A 16,044-nucleotide genomic window follows, 5' to 3' on the forward strand; every position below is an offset into this window, starting at 1 on the left:
CCAACGGCACATTGCCTGGGTTTCGGGCTCGATCCCCAGTAGGGGGCGTGCATGAGGCAATGATTCTCTATCATCATTAATGTTTCCCTCTCTCTCTCTCTCTCTCTCTCTCTCTCTCTCCTTCTCCCAAGGGACTACTGCAATTCTCAGATGAATAAGAAATTACAGCTTGTCAGCTTGTTTGGCTTCAAAACAATATATACTAGTGTTGAGATTAGTGCCCCTAGACTTTCTAATCAAATGTCTAGTCCACTCCTAGAACAGAAACCCTCAAAGTCCAAGAGTGGGTTTTTTTTTTGTACAATTGTTTATACAAATTCAACAAAGGTAAAACTGAGTCGAGAAGGTCTAGGGAAACACCACCAAACAACAATGGCACTTATGAATGCATATCTTTACAACTGGGAAATAGCCATGTTAAAAAACCTGAAACGAGAACTCTGCTCACACTGCAAAGGAGAGAGAAAAGGAAAAGAAAGGCTACGTTGGGCCATTTACTCTACTTCTTGACTCACCATATAAATTAGATCTATGTAGAGTCCAAGAGCTCATGCTGGAGCAAACCCTCCTGAGTGCAAAGGTTGAAGTTCAATTTTAAAATTTTTGAGAAAAGGGTGAATTCTATACAGGGGAACCTTGGCAAAGTGTCTTACTTCCACTATACTTTACATATATGCACAACATGCTTATGTAATTTCTTAACGTCCAAAGCAGGCTCTCCGCTTCCAGGTAAACATGCTTTTAACCGGAAGGTCTCAGCCTGCTTGGCCAGGTCTGGGCACATGTATAGATGGATTATTTGTGTTGATGAAGTCCAGGGTAAGTTCTCTCCTACCTCAAGGAAACCAGGAAAGTTGGCAATCATAAAACAATAAAAACACTGATATGCATTCAAACCTTGCATAAATAACTTTTAAACAATTTGTACAAAAATAATTCCTCATAATGTAAGATGTAACAAAACCAAACAAAATATGTCAAGACGGCAGATGTGTTGTGTGGTCCACTTAATGTTGACACCAAAACCCCGGAGTTGCAAGGAATGAGGTGTCCAGAACATAACACCACCACAAAAAAAAAAAAAAAAACCCACAAAAAAAACCCAACAGATAAACTCCTAAGCTCATGCTTCAGCAAGAGAATTTCTCCAAAGTTCATCCTCCTCTCCAACAGGAATGTCTTCTTGGTAAAGGACGCCTTAGAAATGGTCCAGAAAGCAGTGCAGTTACTCTTCATAATAACCCAAATGTCCAGCTCACTCATCCCCAAAACGGGTGGTGGAACGGCATTGCCTTGGCAAGACTTGCAAAATGGGATCACTCCGTGGTCTGTTGTTCCAAGTTCCAAATTGAAAATAAAAGCCCTAGTTTCTGTAAAGTCTTTTTCCCTCCCCCTGGCGCTGCCCCTACCCCCACCCACCCCATATTTACACACTAGTCCTGGACTAACTCAGTTTTTGCAGGAGTTTTTCTTCCACTTGCCCAAACTGGACACTCACAGACATTTCAGCTATGAACTGCTCACAGCCTTCCTTGGTGACTTGCTTGCAGTACCTCAGGTCAATATGACAGATATTTCCACAGCGTTTGAAGAAGGACAGGCATTGGTCAGTGACCTTATTGCAGTCTGCAGGGAAGAGGACACAATGTGAGGTGGAGGGTATGTGGAGCCTGAACAAAGGCCACCAAATCCCAGGCGCTCAGCAACGGAGAAACTGGACTGAGCTCTTGAGCATATTCCAGCCCCTGCACTGTCTCGATCTTATCAAAGTCCCTGTAGGTAATGCACAGGAGGCCAGCAGTACCTGTCTTATTAACGTCCCTGCAGGTTAGGAGGTTGCGTAAGGAAGTAAAGTGACAGCACCACATGAGTCACCAAAGAACGGACTGCCTTTCAAACAATCAGAGTTGCCCCTTTCAAGCAATCCCCTGGGTCAACACAAAATCTCGGCACAGCCGCGCCCAGATTCTTGGATGCACATTTCAGGTAGTGTTAAGTATAACCCGATCTCATAAAGGCCACAGGAATTCATGAACTTGGAACCAGCACAATAGAATGCTGTCTGCATCACAGGCGGTGCCACTAATAAATGAAGGCTGGGCAGTTAGATGGGAAAAGTGACGGGGTGGGAGGGTTTTAACACCTCACCTGTTCCAAGGGTACCCCTTAACCTTTCGACCAATCTCTCAAATTCCTCCCCACCAAGTGGCTGACCCTCTTTATAAGCTTGCTGCAAAAACAAGTGATGGAGGATGTGGAATTCTTTCAGAAAAATCATGCCACTGTCCCTCATGTCCCAGCTCCTTAAAAACAAACTCCCTCCCCATCAGCAAGCGCGACAAGATGCCGAACCATAGGGCACTGGAGGTTTCTTCTCTCCAACCACAGGTCCTGTGGCAGCAGGGTCAGGAAGGGTGCATGAGATTGAAGACAACAATGGCAGAAAGCAAGCTGCTTACTCCCAGTGAAAGCCTACTGGGCCAGGCCTTGCCCCATTGCCCACTGCTCCCCACCCATCCCCAGCACTCATCCCGCCAGGTGCCAGCCTGTACCCACTGAGGGAAGCTTCCCTGGCGCTTGTTTTGGGCCAGGAACCAAGTTGTATGTGCTCACGGCTACCAGCATTTCTGGTAGCAATTATTACAAATCCGGTAATAACTTCTGCAGCATGTTTCCCCTCTACACTGGGCTGTGTATCTGTCTGATCACTGCTATGTCCTAACACCAAACACTGGGATCCCATAATAATAGCAGGTGCACCAATGTGAAATTCCCAGCTTGTCCCATGGGATGCTGGTCAGTCCCTGATGGGTGTCCCCGACTGACCTGACAAGTTGATTTCTGTTAAGGAATCCCGGGTGGTGGTGCCCACTGCAGTGAGCAGGTTGATGGACTGGTCAGTAACATGGTTACAGTAACTAAGGTGGAGCTTGGAGAGCAGGGGCATGTGGCGGATGATGAGCCGCAGGGAGGCGTCGGTGATGTCCAGGCCTGCTAGACGCAGCTCCACGATGTTTCGGAGCTTGCTCCGATTGTCCATCTGACCTGAGGGGCAGGGAGGAGAGAGGCATCGATCAACCTGACAGGACACACCAGCCAGACATCACACTTGGTTTCAGTTCATCATTGAGTGTTTTCCCCCCAAAAGTCAGAATCAGTTCCAATAGTTAAGAATCAGAAGGTAGGCTGGCCAGTGTTTCAGTGGTTAAGCGCCGACCTATGCAGGAGGCAGCCAAACAATGACTCTCTTTCATCATTGATGTTTATATCACTATCTCCCTCTCCCTTCCTCTCTTAAATCAATAAAAAAAAATATACATCAAATTTTACACACAGATTCTTGAAAGTTCAGAAGACCTAGAAACACAGAGCCCACTCTCCACCCAGCAGGACTGGGCCAAACGGTTTCCTCATTTAAGCTGCTGACGGGGAGCGATGACCCCTGAAACCCGACCTCGGAGAGCTCCACGGGAGCCCCTGTCCAACCACCCTGACCTGATGCTCCAGGGGGCCCGATGCCAATGCCGGATAAACTAACAGAGAAGCAGTGGGATTTGTGAGAGCCCCTGGAGTGCGCGTGGGAAAGAGCCTCTGCCTGCTCTCCGAGCCCCTGGGTGCCGGAAGCAAACTGAGCACAAAGCAGCCAAACTCCTCCCGGCATCCCCTGGGGACAGGCAGAGGCCAGAGCAGGCTGGAGGACACGCTCACCAGATGGCACCTGTTCTCCATTAAGCATGTAATTGGGGCTTTGCACACCCTCTACACACCGTTGTGGTGAAGATCAGACCCAACAGCGCAGCTTGGTCACACCACCTCCCCATGGCCTTGCCCCCAAGCCTGGCCCCTCACCTGGCCTGTTATCTGTGGGCGGAGACAGGAGGTCCCGCATCTGGGCATCTTTTAGCCCTTCTACCCACTGGACATCCAGGGTCCGGAGCAACGGACAACTGGAGGTACAGAGGGCCGAGACCGCGATCCATGAGCAGCCTGACAGCACCAAGTCTCGGAGCCCTGGGGGAACAGAGAAGGGGTCGCAGGTCAGGTGATGCACCAGCCCCCGCACCTGCACATTTGGGGTCCTTGGCCCTGCACTCACCTGGCAAACGGTTGATGAGCCAGCTCAGCTGTTTCTTGGAGATATTGGTCCAGCTGAGGTCCAGGGAGACGGGCTGTCGCCGGATGATGCCGCTCAGCATCAGGGGCGTGATGGACCTGCAGTGGTTCAGGTCGATGCGGGTCCATAACCGCTTATCACAGCACCTGGAGGCCAGACCCAGAAGAGGGGGTGCTGTCAGAGTTGGGGGTCTCACTTGTGGCAACTCCTCACCTTCCAAGCTCAGGGACAGGCTCCTAACTCCACCCTCTGGACCCTTCTGTTTAGGTCCCGTCTGCCTGCACCTGGGCACCTCTGCTGTGACTGCCTCAGGCCCTCCCTGGAAGGTGCTGGTACCTGTTCTCCATTAAGCACTTAATGGGGGCTCAGCACACCCTCTACACCAGTGGTTCTCAACCTTGGCTGCACATTAGAATCACCTGGGAATCACATTAGTAACAAAGAAACAATTTCCGGAGGATGAGGCTCAGAAATCAGGATTTTAAAGATTCCCAGGTGATTCTAATGTGCAGCCAAGGTTGAGAATCACTGCTCTATACACCGTTTCTCAAAACAAGCCTGAGCAGAGTTATGTACCCATTCATGATGAAGGTAAATAACGTGGCCAGAAAGCTAGGAAATATCAAAGCTGGGATTAGGGTCAGTCACTGGCACCGTTGCTGTTAATAAGCTGGGCTAACACTTCAGGCCAGGGCTCCACCTGGTCTTCAGTTCATCTTCCAAGGAGCTACGTCAGGAAATCAAACAGGCTTCACCTCTTTTGACAAGTCCAGACTGACCAGACTGCGGTAGCTGCTGGAACTCTTGGAGGAAGATAATTAAGCTGGACTGGGCTTAGAGAAGCAGGGCATGACCACGGACTCAAGGTGGGACCCTACTTTCCACCCACACTCCATCTCTGGTCTAGCCCACCCTTAGCCCAGATCCGGGCACGCAACCAGCCCGCTGCCTCCTCACCAGCGGTTCCAGGTCCTGCAGACCCGCATGCAGACACACAGGTCTTGGTGGCTGAGGTAGCTGAAGACGGCCATCCACACCTCCCTGTGCATGACGTGGGCCGCCCCATCGTCCAGGGGCAGCGAGTCGGGTGGGGGGCTGATGGGCGGCGGCCGAATCACGTGTCGCTCCATCTGCATGCACTTGGGCGGGGACACGGAAGGAGGGGGCCGGGAGATGACGCGGGGTGGGCTGCGCAGGCCGGGCCCCAGCTGGTGTCGCAGTTCCCGGGGGGTGCCGTTGAGCCCCTTGCTAAAGCGATGGGGGCGCTCGCAGAGGCCCACGGGCCGTTTGGGCTCCTCGTTCTCACTCTCGGGCTCCGACTTAATGGGCTGGTGGTTCTCATTGGCCAGGCTGCTCTCCGTCTTCTGGATCTCCTGATTGAGCTCCTTGCTCAGCTCCTTGCTCAGCTCCTTGTTGGGGAGCCGCCGTTTCCGGCGCATTTTCACCTTCTTCTTCTCGTCGTGACCCTCCGCGCTCTCGGTGCTGGGCCCGGCTGTGGGGGAGCTGGAGCGGGAATGGTCGCTCTCCCTGGTCTTGGGGGGCGCCTCAGGCAGGTCGTCCTCCGGTTCCTGCTTGAAGCGCCGGAGCGGCTTGTTGCCTAGAGCCATCCGGTCCTCGGCATTCTTCCAGGACCGCCGCTGAGGAAGGACGGGGGCAAGGGCAGGTGAGCAGGGGGCAAGGGCAGGTAAGTCCCCGCTCAGGGCTGCATCCACTCAGGCCTCCCCACCTTCTTCCCAGGATCCTGCCCCAGTCCAGGCGTGAGGTGAAGGAAAGGGAGGGGAGGAGTGAGGAGGGGAGGGACAGTGGGTACCTTTTTCCTGAAAAGCTTATCTTCTTTGCCAGGTTTCAGCTGTCACAGAACAGAAAGGATGCAGAGCTTGCTCCCAGGCTCGAGGGATTTGGTCCCCTCTGCACCCAGCCCCACCACCAGTCCGTGATCTCTAGAGTAGGGGCTGGAGGGGCACCTCCCCCCAAAACCCACTCTGATGGGGGGCCCTGCCGGCTGGTTTTAAGGAAGAGGCTGGGGGCAGGGTAGTGTGGCCCACTGTTCCCACCCAGCTGACCTCCCACCCTGGGCCAGACCCAGAGATACGCAGTGGCCCATTCAGGTGGACTTGGCCCTGGGAGCGTCCTGGAGGCAGGGCCTGTGGGATCCCAGCCGAGCCTTTACGGCCAGAGCGGGGAGAACAGAACCAGGCGCCACCTGGTGGCTGATGCTGGAAGGGCCAGTGGGCGGAGCCGGGCCACCGAGGTTTCCCAGATCCGCAGGGCTGCTCCGCCACAGTTCAGCCTCCGAGGCCCCGCGCCAGGACCCCAGTCAGTGATCTGGGCTGAGGCCTGGGAAGCTCGGGGGCTGGAGAACCAGGGGGGCGGGGTTCGGGGTGGAGGGGTGGCCTGGGGCTGGCAAGTCCCCAGGGCGTCGGGAGGGCGGGGTGAAGTGGGCGCACCTGCTGCTGGAAGTAGGTGAGGCTGGATCTCCACCAAGGGCTGAGGCTGCTGCCTAGAGGGGGCCTCGGTGACAGGTGAGAGGAGGAACCGGGGGACGTCTGAAGAGTCGAGGCCTAAAGGGGTGGGAAAAGGAGTGACTGGCTGGTTTCCCCCTCCTTTCTGTTGGGCGGGGCTCTCAGGACCTGCTCAGGGCAGCCAGAGGCCAGGGTCCCTCCGCCCCCGCCCCCGCCCCGCCTGCCCCTGGGACCGGCTAGGCCACCCGCGCCCCGCCCCTCCCCTCCCAGGACATACTCGCTTGCGTCCACTCGGCTCTTGGGGCTTCTCGTATTTCCGCTTCCTCCTCAGGTGCACATCGTCTGACTTTCGGCGCAGGATGCTGTCTGGGGGCACCTTCTTGGGGTGCTCATCCGACCGGCGCCGGGGCGCCTCCTCACACTCGCTCCTCCGCTTGGCCGACTCCTGGCCTTCCTTGTTGTCCCGGTTCATCTTCTGCTCCTTGAGCAGGGAGCCGGGCAGGTTGGAGGCGTACTTGAAGCCAGGGCCACGCTTTTGCTTGTAGGCCAAAAAGAGAGAAGGGACAGGCGCACTGTATATCTTTGGACCAGCGCCCTGCCCTGAGCCTAGAGCACCCACCAGCCAACCATGTGGGCACAGGTTGGACTGGCAAGGCCGACGTCCGCCCGTCCCTCCCGGGTTGACCCCTGGGATTGGGAGCCCGGCACTCACTTTCCCGGTCTTGCCGGCGTGGTTACACTTCGGACACTCCCAGCAGTTTGGAAGCTCATCGTTGACGACGCCCTCTGACTCCTTAATCTGCCAGGGACAGCCAGTCAGCAAACAGGGAGGGGGTTGGAAGAGGCCACCTCTGCCAGGAGCATTAATTTCCCCCCCACCTCGTCCCCATCCCCCATCCCCAATGCCATTTCCAGCCCATCTTTGGCTAAAAGAAAACAAGAGTGGTTAAGACAGGTGACTCTGAATTCATTCACTAGCCCTGTACGGGGCGGTGCTGGGTGTGAGCAAGTCAGACCTGCTATCCCCTCCCTGGAGGAGCTTCTGATCTGGGAGAGAGAAGTAACCAGGCAATTAAGACGTGGTGGTCTGACTTCCAAACTCTGGGAACAGCAAAGCGTCCCCTTCAGAATGAGTGTGTGTGTGTGTGTGTGAGAGAGAGAGGGGGCGGTGAGCGTCACCACAGACCGGTTAGGCCACCCAGGGAAAGGGGACACCCAGGGCCGAGGTACCATTTGGGGCAGGCCCACTCTGACCTCTTTAAACACACAGATGCACACAAGCTGACAGGGAAGTACCAGGTATGTTGACATTCTCCTGGGACAGAAGCTGTGTGCCAGCCCACAACAGTCTCTTCCTTTCAAAGGAAGAACCTGCTGCCCAAGACAGGCAGGTACAGCACGGCCGCCCCCAGACGGCAGCCCTGCTGCACACACCAAGGGCAGGTCCCCGGCACCCAGGAACACAATCCCCCAGTGTTATGGGCCCTCACCTGGCCAGGCCCCGGTTCTGTCAGAAGCTCCGAGCCAGGGTCCCAGCAAGCAGCCTGACCAGCCAGCGTCTCCCTCTGGCCCAGGTGGAGCCTCTGGAAACTCTGTAGTTCTGAGGTATTGCCTGGGGGTGGGGGGAGCCCTGCACCTGTGCGTGAGGTCTGAGCTACTCCAGACCCTTCTTGCCCTCAGCTCGTGTCTGACACACAGAATCACCCCGATGTGAGGGCCCTCCATGGGAGGAATCTAAGTGTCCCCTGCCCCCCGAGCTTCACCAACACTAGAGGCCCCGAGGAGGGGTGTCGAGCAGCATAGCCAGGTGCCCCCCGGAGCCGCTCACCTTAAGGCATCCAGGGTGGATGATTTCGTTGCAGATGGAGCACTCCATGAGCATGAGGTTAAACTTGCCTTCTTCCTCTTCCACCGTGTCTTCCTTCCCCGCCTCGCCACACACTAGGCACACGGCGGTGTGGGGGAGCACTGGCTGGAGAACCGGGGAGAGCAGAAGTCAGGGGCCGGGACCCCATGGAGAATGGGGCAAAGGCATGAGCTACTCTCCTCCGGCCTGCCACTGTCATTCATTCAGTCACTCATTCAAAGACTTAACACGACTACCTCTGTGCGCCAGGTACTAACTACTCGTAGCGCTGGGAGTATAGCAATAAACGCCTCTGCCATCCTGAGCTTGAATCTTACTGGAGAGAGGAGGACAAAGTGGAGAATACAGTATATTATATGGTGGCAAGGGGAATGGAGGAAAATACAGCAAGCAGGGCTAGGGCTAGGGGTGGAAGGCGGGCTAGTCTGAAACGTGGAGGTCAGGGAGGGCCTCACACTTGAAGAGACCTGGAGGAGGTGGGGAGTGAGTCCAGCTCTGTGGGGGCTGGGGCTGAATTTCCCCAGGGGTATCAAAGCCTAGGCCATGGACTCCAGGGTCCCCAAGACCTTCACAAGGAGGACTGGGAGGTAGGTCAAAACCCCCTTCAGGACAATACTAAGCCCTAGCCAGTTTTGCTCAGTGGATAGAGCATCGGCCTGCAGACTGAAGAGTCCCAGGTTCGATTCTGGTCAAGGACACATGACCATGTTTCGGGCTCCATACCAAGTAGAGGACGTGCAAGAGGCAGCCAATCAGTGACTCTCTCTCATCACTGATGTCTCTCTCCCTCTCCTTTCCTCTCTGAAATCAATAAAACATATTTAAAAAAGAACGATACTAAGACATTATCTGCCTTTTTCACAGTGTTGACGGTATGCGCTGCTGGGCGATGGCACTAGACGGGGCCGGGCTCACAGTGCACTAGCGGTCACTGAGCTACTCCCGGCCACGCAGTCATTAAAAAGATCACCAGTTTCATTTAAGAGTGTCTTTGATGAAGCAGCAAAAATGGTTAATTTTATTAAGACATTGACCCTTAACAAGATAGATCCAGAGACATTGAAGCATGAAGCAGACTAAGGTATTTCAGAGGGAAAGGTGGGAGCAGGAAAAAGAGATTAACCAAAGAACTTATGTGCATATATGCATAACCCATGGGCAGACAAGAGTGCGGTGAAGGCCTGGGGAGGGGAGGGAGCAGGGTGTAGAGCAGGGATCCTCAAACTACGGCCCGCGGGCCACATGCAAATACAAATATTGTATTTGTTCCCGTTTTGTTTTTTTACTTCAAAATAAGATATGTGCAGTGTGCATAGGAATTTGTTCATAGTTTGTTTTTTTTAAACTATAGTCCGGCCCTCCAACGGTCTGAGGGACAGTGAACTGGTCCCCTGTTTAAAAAGTTTGAGGACCCCTGGTGTAGAGGGTCAATGGGGGCAGAGGGGAGACACATCTGTAATACTTTCAACAATAAAGATAAATTTAATAAAATAAAACAAATAAATGAGACCTTGGCCCTTGATCCCTTTACCATTCTGTGTGACAAAATAGGGAAGTGCTTCTGCCGCACGCCAAGCGGGGCCATCTGAAGCAGAAGCGCTCACGTGGCCAAGCTGAGGGCTCGCTGGCCACTTCCTCCAGAACATCATTCTACTTGGAAGGACTTTTAGAAAAGCCCATGGATATGGGCATTATTATGGAGCCTGTTGTTTCCAGAGAAATAACTTACAGCTTGGGCTGCAAATGATACGATGCGACTTTTCAAACAGAAATTAGAATCTTAGAAAACTTACGTTAGCCACTACGGACCCAACAGCTTCCCAAAGACCTTCCTGACGCGATTGGTAGCAGTGTTAGCAAATGTGGTTTTGAGTGTTGTTGTTTTTTTTTGTACAACGCTGTGCACCAATGTTTAGAAAAGCTGCGTAACTCAGGGCACCAGTATTTTCTAAATGGCTAACGCATGATGTTGCAACATCATCTATGAGCAAAAGAGCTATTTCAGGGGCAAGAACAACGAATGACATTTAGGTAACTACGAAAAAGTTCATTGATAACAGTTTCAGAGTCCACATTACAATTAACCTTTAAGAAACTGCCACGGTTGAGTGCGGGTGGAATACCTGAAAAAATACCCACGATGATCTGAAATGACCGTTACAAACACTCCTGCCTTTTCAGCCACGCACCTGAGTGAGGCCAGACAGCCCTCATATGGTTCCTCTAAAACACCGCAATACAATGAATATTGAAACAGATACGAACATCCAGGTCTTTTCTAACAGACCAGGCATGAAAGAGATTTACAAAAACAGAACACATTGCCATTCTTTCCACTAACCATTTTTGTTTGGAAGATGTAGTTACTTCTCATAAAAATGTTATTTATGTTTTCACGCAGTGGATTTCTTATTATTTTTTAATGAGTTCAGTGTTAATTCTGAATATAGTCATTTTAATAAGTAAATAAGCCACAGAAGCAAAAGCTCTTTGGGTCCTAATGATATTGAAGAGGGGAAAGGCCGTTAAACCCCCTGCCCTGACACGCTGCCTTTCTACACACCTGGCTCCCAGCACCTGGCACAGGGATCCAGAGGAACCACACAGGCAACATTTAATAAACTGAGTTAGAGAAGCTTCGAGTACGCAGGGATATACAGATATATACGCCACTGTACATCCCAGTGGGAAAAAAATCTACAAAATGGCACAAACATTGAAATTCAAATAAATAGAACATAAGGAAGGTAAGAGAATCATCATTCCTTCAACAAATACTTAAGGAACATCTGCTAAAGCCTGAAGCAAGTGGCCGAGAGGGGAACAGTGATGAGGGAGACAGCTGCTCCTCAAGGTTTTTAGGAAGATGAAGGCAGATCATGCAGGAATTCTAGGGAAACGGAGCTAAGTCGTGTCCAGGTGTTGCTGGGAGCAGCAGAGGCGGTGCTGGAGGAGGCACAGAGCCGGGGAATTTGGGCTCAGAGAGGAGAGAAGAGGGGAGCGCACTGGGACACACTGAGGGCGCTGGTCCAGGATGGGGTAGGCGTCTGACGGAAAGAGTGATGAGAGGTAGAAACAAAAGGAAGCACAGATCCAGGAGAGGAAGCCCAGGAGCTGGAGATGGTGCTGGACGGTGGGAAGGGATCAGGTCTGCGGGGAAGCCTCGTGGAGAGGGGGCAAAGGGAAGGCTGCTGTGGGAAGAGGGAGGCTCTGGCACCTCGAGAGAGAAGGCCCAGAAGAGGAAGACGGGTAGTGAAACATCCGACAAAGTGGAAGGGCTGGAAGAAGAGTAAGAAGCCTCCCCCATAGCCTCCCCCCACCCCACCCCCCCCCCCCGTCATGCCAAGCCTGCATTTGCAATCAGTTCCAAAAGCCACATGAGGGTGGGAAGGAGGAGACACATAAATGTGAGGTTTCCTTCAACCAGCACTGACTGTGCCAGGTACCGGACTAGGACCAGAACCTCAAAGAACAGGTGATAGGCCTGGCTGGCATGGCTCAGTGGTTGAGCGTCGACCTATGAACCAGGAGGTCATGGTTCGATTCCTGGTCAGGGCACATACCCGGGTTGCAGGTTCAATTCCCAGTGTGGGGTGTGCAGGAGGCAGCCTATTGATGGTTTTCTCTCATCACTGATGATTTTTATTTCTCTCTCTCTTTTTTTAATCCTCACCCAAAGATATTTTTCATTGATTTTTAGAAGAGAGAGGGTAAGACAGAGAAATATTGACGTGAGAGAAACACATCAATTGGTTGCCTCCTGCAGGAGCCAGGGAGGACCCTTCAGTCCGCAGGACCGACACTCTATCCCCTGAGCCAAACTGGCTTGGGCTCTATCTCCCTCTGAAATCAATAATATATATATAAAAAGAATAGGTGATAGCAGAGACAGGTTTCCTCTAACTGGGCCTGGGACACTGGGCGGGAGGGAGAGGGAGGAAGAGAAAAAACAAGGCTAAAAAGGAGAGACAGTCCCAGGTCATGGCCAACACACCCAGTTTTAGGTGACACTGTTTTCAAAAACAACAGCCTCTACAGACAACCTCTCAAATCCCGACAGAACACAACAAGTCACATGGACCACCTCTCTACAAAAATGCACCCACGCATGCACACAGATAAAAATCTGTATTTAATTTCAAGGGGGATCTCAAATTCCCTGAAATCCATTCAAATGACCTGGGTACATGTAACAAAAACAGAAGCAATGAAACTTAAAAACTTCTGCACAGCAAAGGAAATAATCAACAGTGAAAAGGCAACCTATGGGTGGGAGGAAATATTTACAAATCATTTATGTGAGTAAGTGGTTAATGTCCAAATTATACAAAGGGCTCCCACCACAACCACAAAAACATAAGCAACCCAATTTAGAAATTGGGCAAAGGACTTCAAGCCATTTCTCCAAAAAGGCCCCACAGACGTCATCACGTGTTGAACCTACAAAAAGAAGCTCAATATCACTCATCATCAGGGGAATGCAAATCAAAACCGTCATGAGATATCACACCTCATACCCACTGGGATGGCCACTCTAATAAAATAAAAACAAACAGGAAATAACGAGAAATTGTGGAGAACACAAGAAACGTGGGGAAAGCTGGAACCCTCGTGCACAGTTGGTGGGAATGCGAAATGGTGCAGCCACGATGGAAAACAGTGTGGAGGTTCCTCAAAAACTTCAAAAAAAAAATAGAACTACATAGGATCCAGCAATCCCACTTCTGGGAATATATACGAAAGATTCAAAAAAGGACCTCAAAGAGGTATCGGCACACTCATGCCCATCGCAGCATCATTAACAACAGCCAAGAGGTGGAAGCAACTTTAATGTCCAAGGACAGAGGAAAGAATGAAGAAAATGCAGTAGATAACACACAATGGAATAGCATGCAGCCTTTAAAAAGAATGAAATCCTACCACAGGCTACGGCGTGGATGAGCCGTAAGAGGATTATGCTGGATGAAATAAGCCAGTCCCAGAGGGAGAAACCCTGTCTGATTCCACTCACACGCGGCGTCTAAAGTAGTCCTGCTGAGAAGCAGAAAGTAGAAAGGTGGCTGCCAGGGGTTGGCGGGTGGGGAGGGGGAAAGAGGCGTTGTGGTTTAATGGATATAGAGTTTCCATTTGGCAAGATGAAAAAGTCCCAGAGATCGGTTTCACAACAATGGGCATGTAGGCTGTATGACGGTACTATACACTTAAAACTGGTTAAAATGATGGGGATGTAAAATACAGCATAGGAAATATAGTCAATAATACTGTGCTAACTACATACAGGGCCAGATGGGCACTGGAAATATCAGGGGGAACACTGTGTAAAGTAGATGATTGTCTAACCACTATGCTGTACACCTGAAACCAATACAAAATAATATTGAATGGAAACTATATTTTACAAATCCCCCAAAAAACCTTTTAAAAAAATAGAGATAAAAAATAATTGGTGAACATAAACCACCTGTTTGATCAGAAGGAAAATGTTTTATTTGTGCACTGAAATTGATACATCTGTTTATTTGGTTGTGTGGATCTGGGAGTGGATTTTTGCCTGTTTGTTTAGGAAATAAGTACAAGTAACACTAAAATTTTGAAAAAGGAAAGTGAAAATATATTGTGATAATTTATTGGAGCTTAGCGACTTTTAGTAAGTTTAAGTACGAATAAAATGTTTCTTATGCAAAAAAAAAACCCCACAAAAATCCTTATACATATGTATTGAATATAGCACAAAAATATATTTATTTTGCCAAAAAAACGAAAGTTAAAATTGTAAATTTTGTTATGTATTTTTTACAATAAAAAACAAAACACACTGCCGAAACCGGTTTGGCTCAGTGGATAGAGCGTCGGCCTGCGGACTGAAGGGTCCCAGGTTCGATTACGGTCAAGGGCATGTACCTGGGTTGCGGGCATATCCCCAGTAGGAGATGTGCAGGAGGCGGCTGATCGATGTTTCTCTCTCATCGATGTTTCTAACTCTCTATCTCTCTCCCTTCCTCTCTGTAAAAAATCAATAAAATATATTTAAAAAAAAAAAAAAAAAACACAGTGTGTCCTGTCGAGGGACAAGGGGGAGGTGTTCACGGATGCCAGGCTGGGCCTTGGGAGTAGCTCGCCCAGGATCCTGTCCCTCCCCCCACAGGGAGGACCCCCGGGCCTGGAAAGCAGCACCCCAGGGAAAGCAGACTGCATGGGTGCGTGCGGGAGGGAACCCACAGGCAGACCATGGGCCATGCCAAGCTGTCAGAGTCTGTGTCCACTGACCTGTCTTGGGGCACCGCCCGAGGTGAGGGGAGGCAGGCGGTGGGGAGGGCTGGCCAGGCTCTGCGGCGGCCGGAGCCCCATAAATCAGCCTCTTTCTCGGGGGCTGCCCCTTCAGGAGGAGCACTGACCTTCCACCCAGACCTCGGACTTTGAAGGTAGGACAGGAAGGAAGGGAGGGCCTACATGAGCTGGATCATAAATGCTGGCAACGGGGTCACAGACGGGATAGGCTGCCCTAACCTCCCTAATGGCAGAGACTTCAAAGCACCCGGTCATCTAGGGGAGGAAGGAGGTGTAAGACCATCAGACGATGAAGAAAAAGGAGCCTGCGCACATGGCAGGAAGCTCTGCCCTGTGGAATCTGAAAACAGCACTCATCGCAGCCCCTTTCTTTCCCGAGGGCGCGTCTCTCGGGAGTTTCTGCCGCGGGAACCTTCTCTGTAAGCAGAGGAACAGACCGGCCCGGTGTAGGGCGGCGGCCCGGTGTAGGGGCGGCGGGTCTCCTGCAGAGGAGCACTGCGCCGGTCCTGCGGCGCCGGGAGGCCCCTCGTGCCACTCACCGCGATGCACTGCCGCATGATGCAGCTCTGCTTCATCCGCCCGGGGCCCCCGAACTTCTTCATGTCCTTGCAGAAGTGGCACTCGCCGCACTCGGTCCGCAGGCAGGCCTCGCACTTGCGGCATCGCGTCCGGCGCCGGCGAGCTCCCGCTGTGGCCCGGTTGGCGGCCAACTTCACCGCGGAGGCGGGGCCCAGCTTCCCTTTGGGCCTCCCTATGGCCCGGTTCTGCAGGAGAACACACAGGACCGGTGAAATGCGAGGCTGCAGGGCGGGCCAGACCCCCAGCAGACGGCAGTACAGGTTGGCTTGTATCCCCCCCAACCCCCCCCCCAAATATATATGTCAGCGTGTAACCCCGGGACCTCAGAATGGGACCTTATGTGCAGACAGGGTCTTTACAGAGGTAACCGAATTAAAGCCAAGTCATGGGATGGGCCCCAACCCAACTTGACTGGTGTCCGCGTGAAAGGGGGCAATTGGGACACAGCCCAGAGGGAGCCCATGTGAAGACACAGGGAGAAGCGGGCGATGTGATGCCTCGAGGAGCCGAGAAATGCCAGTCGGTGCCCGAAGCGGGAAGAGATGCGGAAGGATCCTCGCCTACAGCCTTGGGAGCAAGCACGGCCCTGTCCACACCTTGAGGGCAGACTTCGGGCCTCCGAGCGGGAGACTTAAGTTGCTGTTGCTTTAAACCACCCAGCTGTGGTTCTTCGTACGGCAGCCCCAGGAACCTAACACCGCGGCCACCCCGGCTTCTGACGGACGCCCTGGCTC

General features: G+C 52.2%; 1 protein-coding gene across 5 annotated transcripts in view; it reads right to left on the reverse strand.

The window, feature by feature from the left end:
* Nucleotides 1-284: 284 nt before the first annotated feature.
* KDM2B (lysine demethylase 2B) overlaps nucleotides 285-16,044 on the reverse strand; it is an 88,680-nt gene continuing 72,920 nt past the window's right edge. For 4 of the 5 annotated variants that reach the window (XM_070399163.1, XM_070399164.1, XM_070399167.1 and 1 more), the window contains 11 exons: nucleotides 15,271-15,495; nucleotides 8,405-8,548; nucleotides 7,289-7,375; nucleotides 6,854-7,114; nucleotides 6,562-6,675; nucleotides 5,925-5,963; nucleotides 5,072-5,751; nucleotides 4,097-4,260; nucleotides 3,850-4,011; nucleotides 2,827-3,045; nucleotides 285-1,626 (listed from right to left, as the gene is read on the reverse strand). In XM_070399163.1, coding sequence (XP_070255264.1) covers nucleotides 1,445-1,626; nucleotides 2,827-3,045; nucleotides 3,850-4,011; nucleotides 4,097-4,260; nucleotides 5,072-5,751; nucleotides 5,925-5,963; nucleotides 6,562-6,675; nucleotides 6,854-7,114; nucleotides 7,289-7,375; nucleotides 8,405-8,548; nucleotides 15,271-15,495 — 2,277 coding nt within the window. In that variant the 3' untranslated portion in view covers nucleotides 285-1,444. The remainder of the gene's footprint in view (nucleotides 1,627-2,826; nucleotides 3,046-3,849; nucleotides 4,012-4,096; nucleotides 4,261-5,071; nucleotides 5,752-5,924; nucleotides 5,964-6,561; nucleotides 6,676-6,853; nucleotides 7,115-7,288; nucleotides 7,376-8,404; nucleotides 8,549-15,270; nucleotides 15,496-16,044) is intronic. The other variant, XM_070399166.1, reaches the window with a different exon arrangement.

This window comes from Myotis yumanensis, unplaced genomic scaffold, assembly GCF_028538775.1.
Source record: "Myotis yumanensis isolate MYYU_CA2020_CCGP unplaced genomic scaffold, mMyoYum1.0.hap1 SCAF_19, whole genome shotgun sequence".
Classification (NCBI taxonomy): Eukaryota; Metazoa; Chordata; class Mammalia; order Chiroptera; family Vespertilionidae; genus Myotis; species Myotis yumanensis.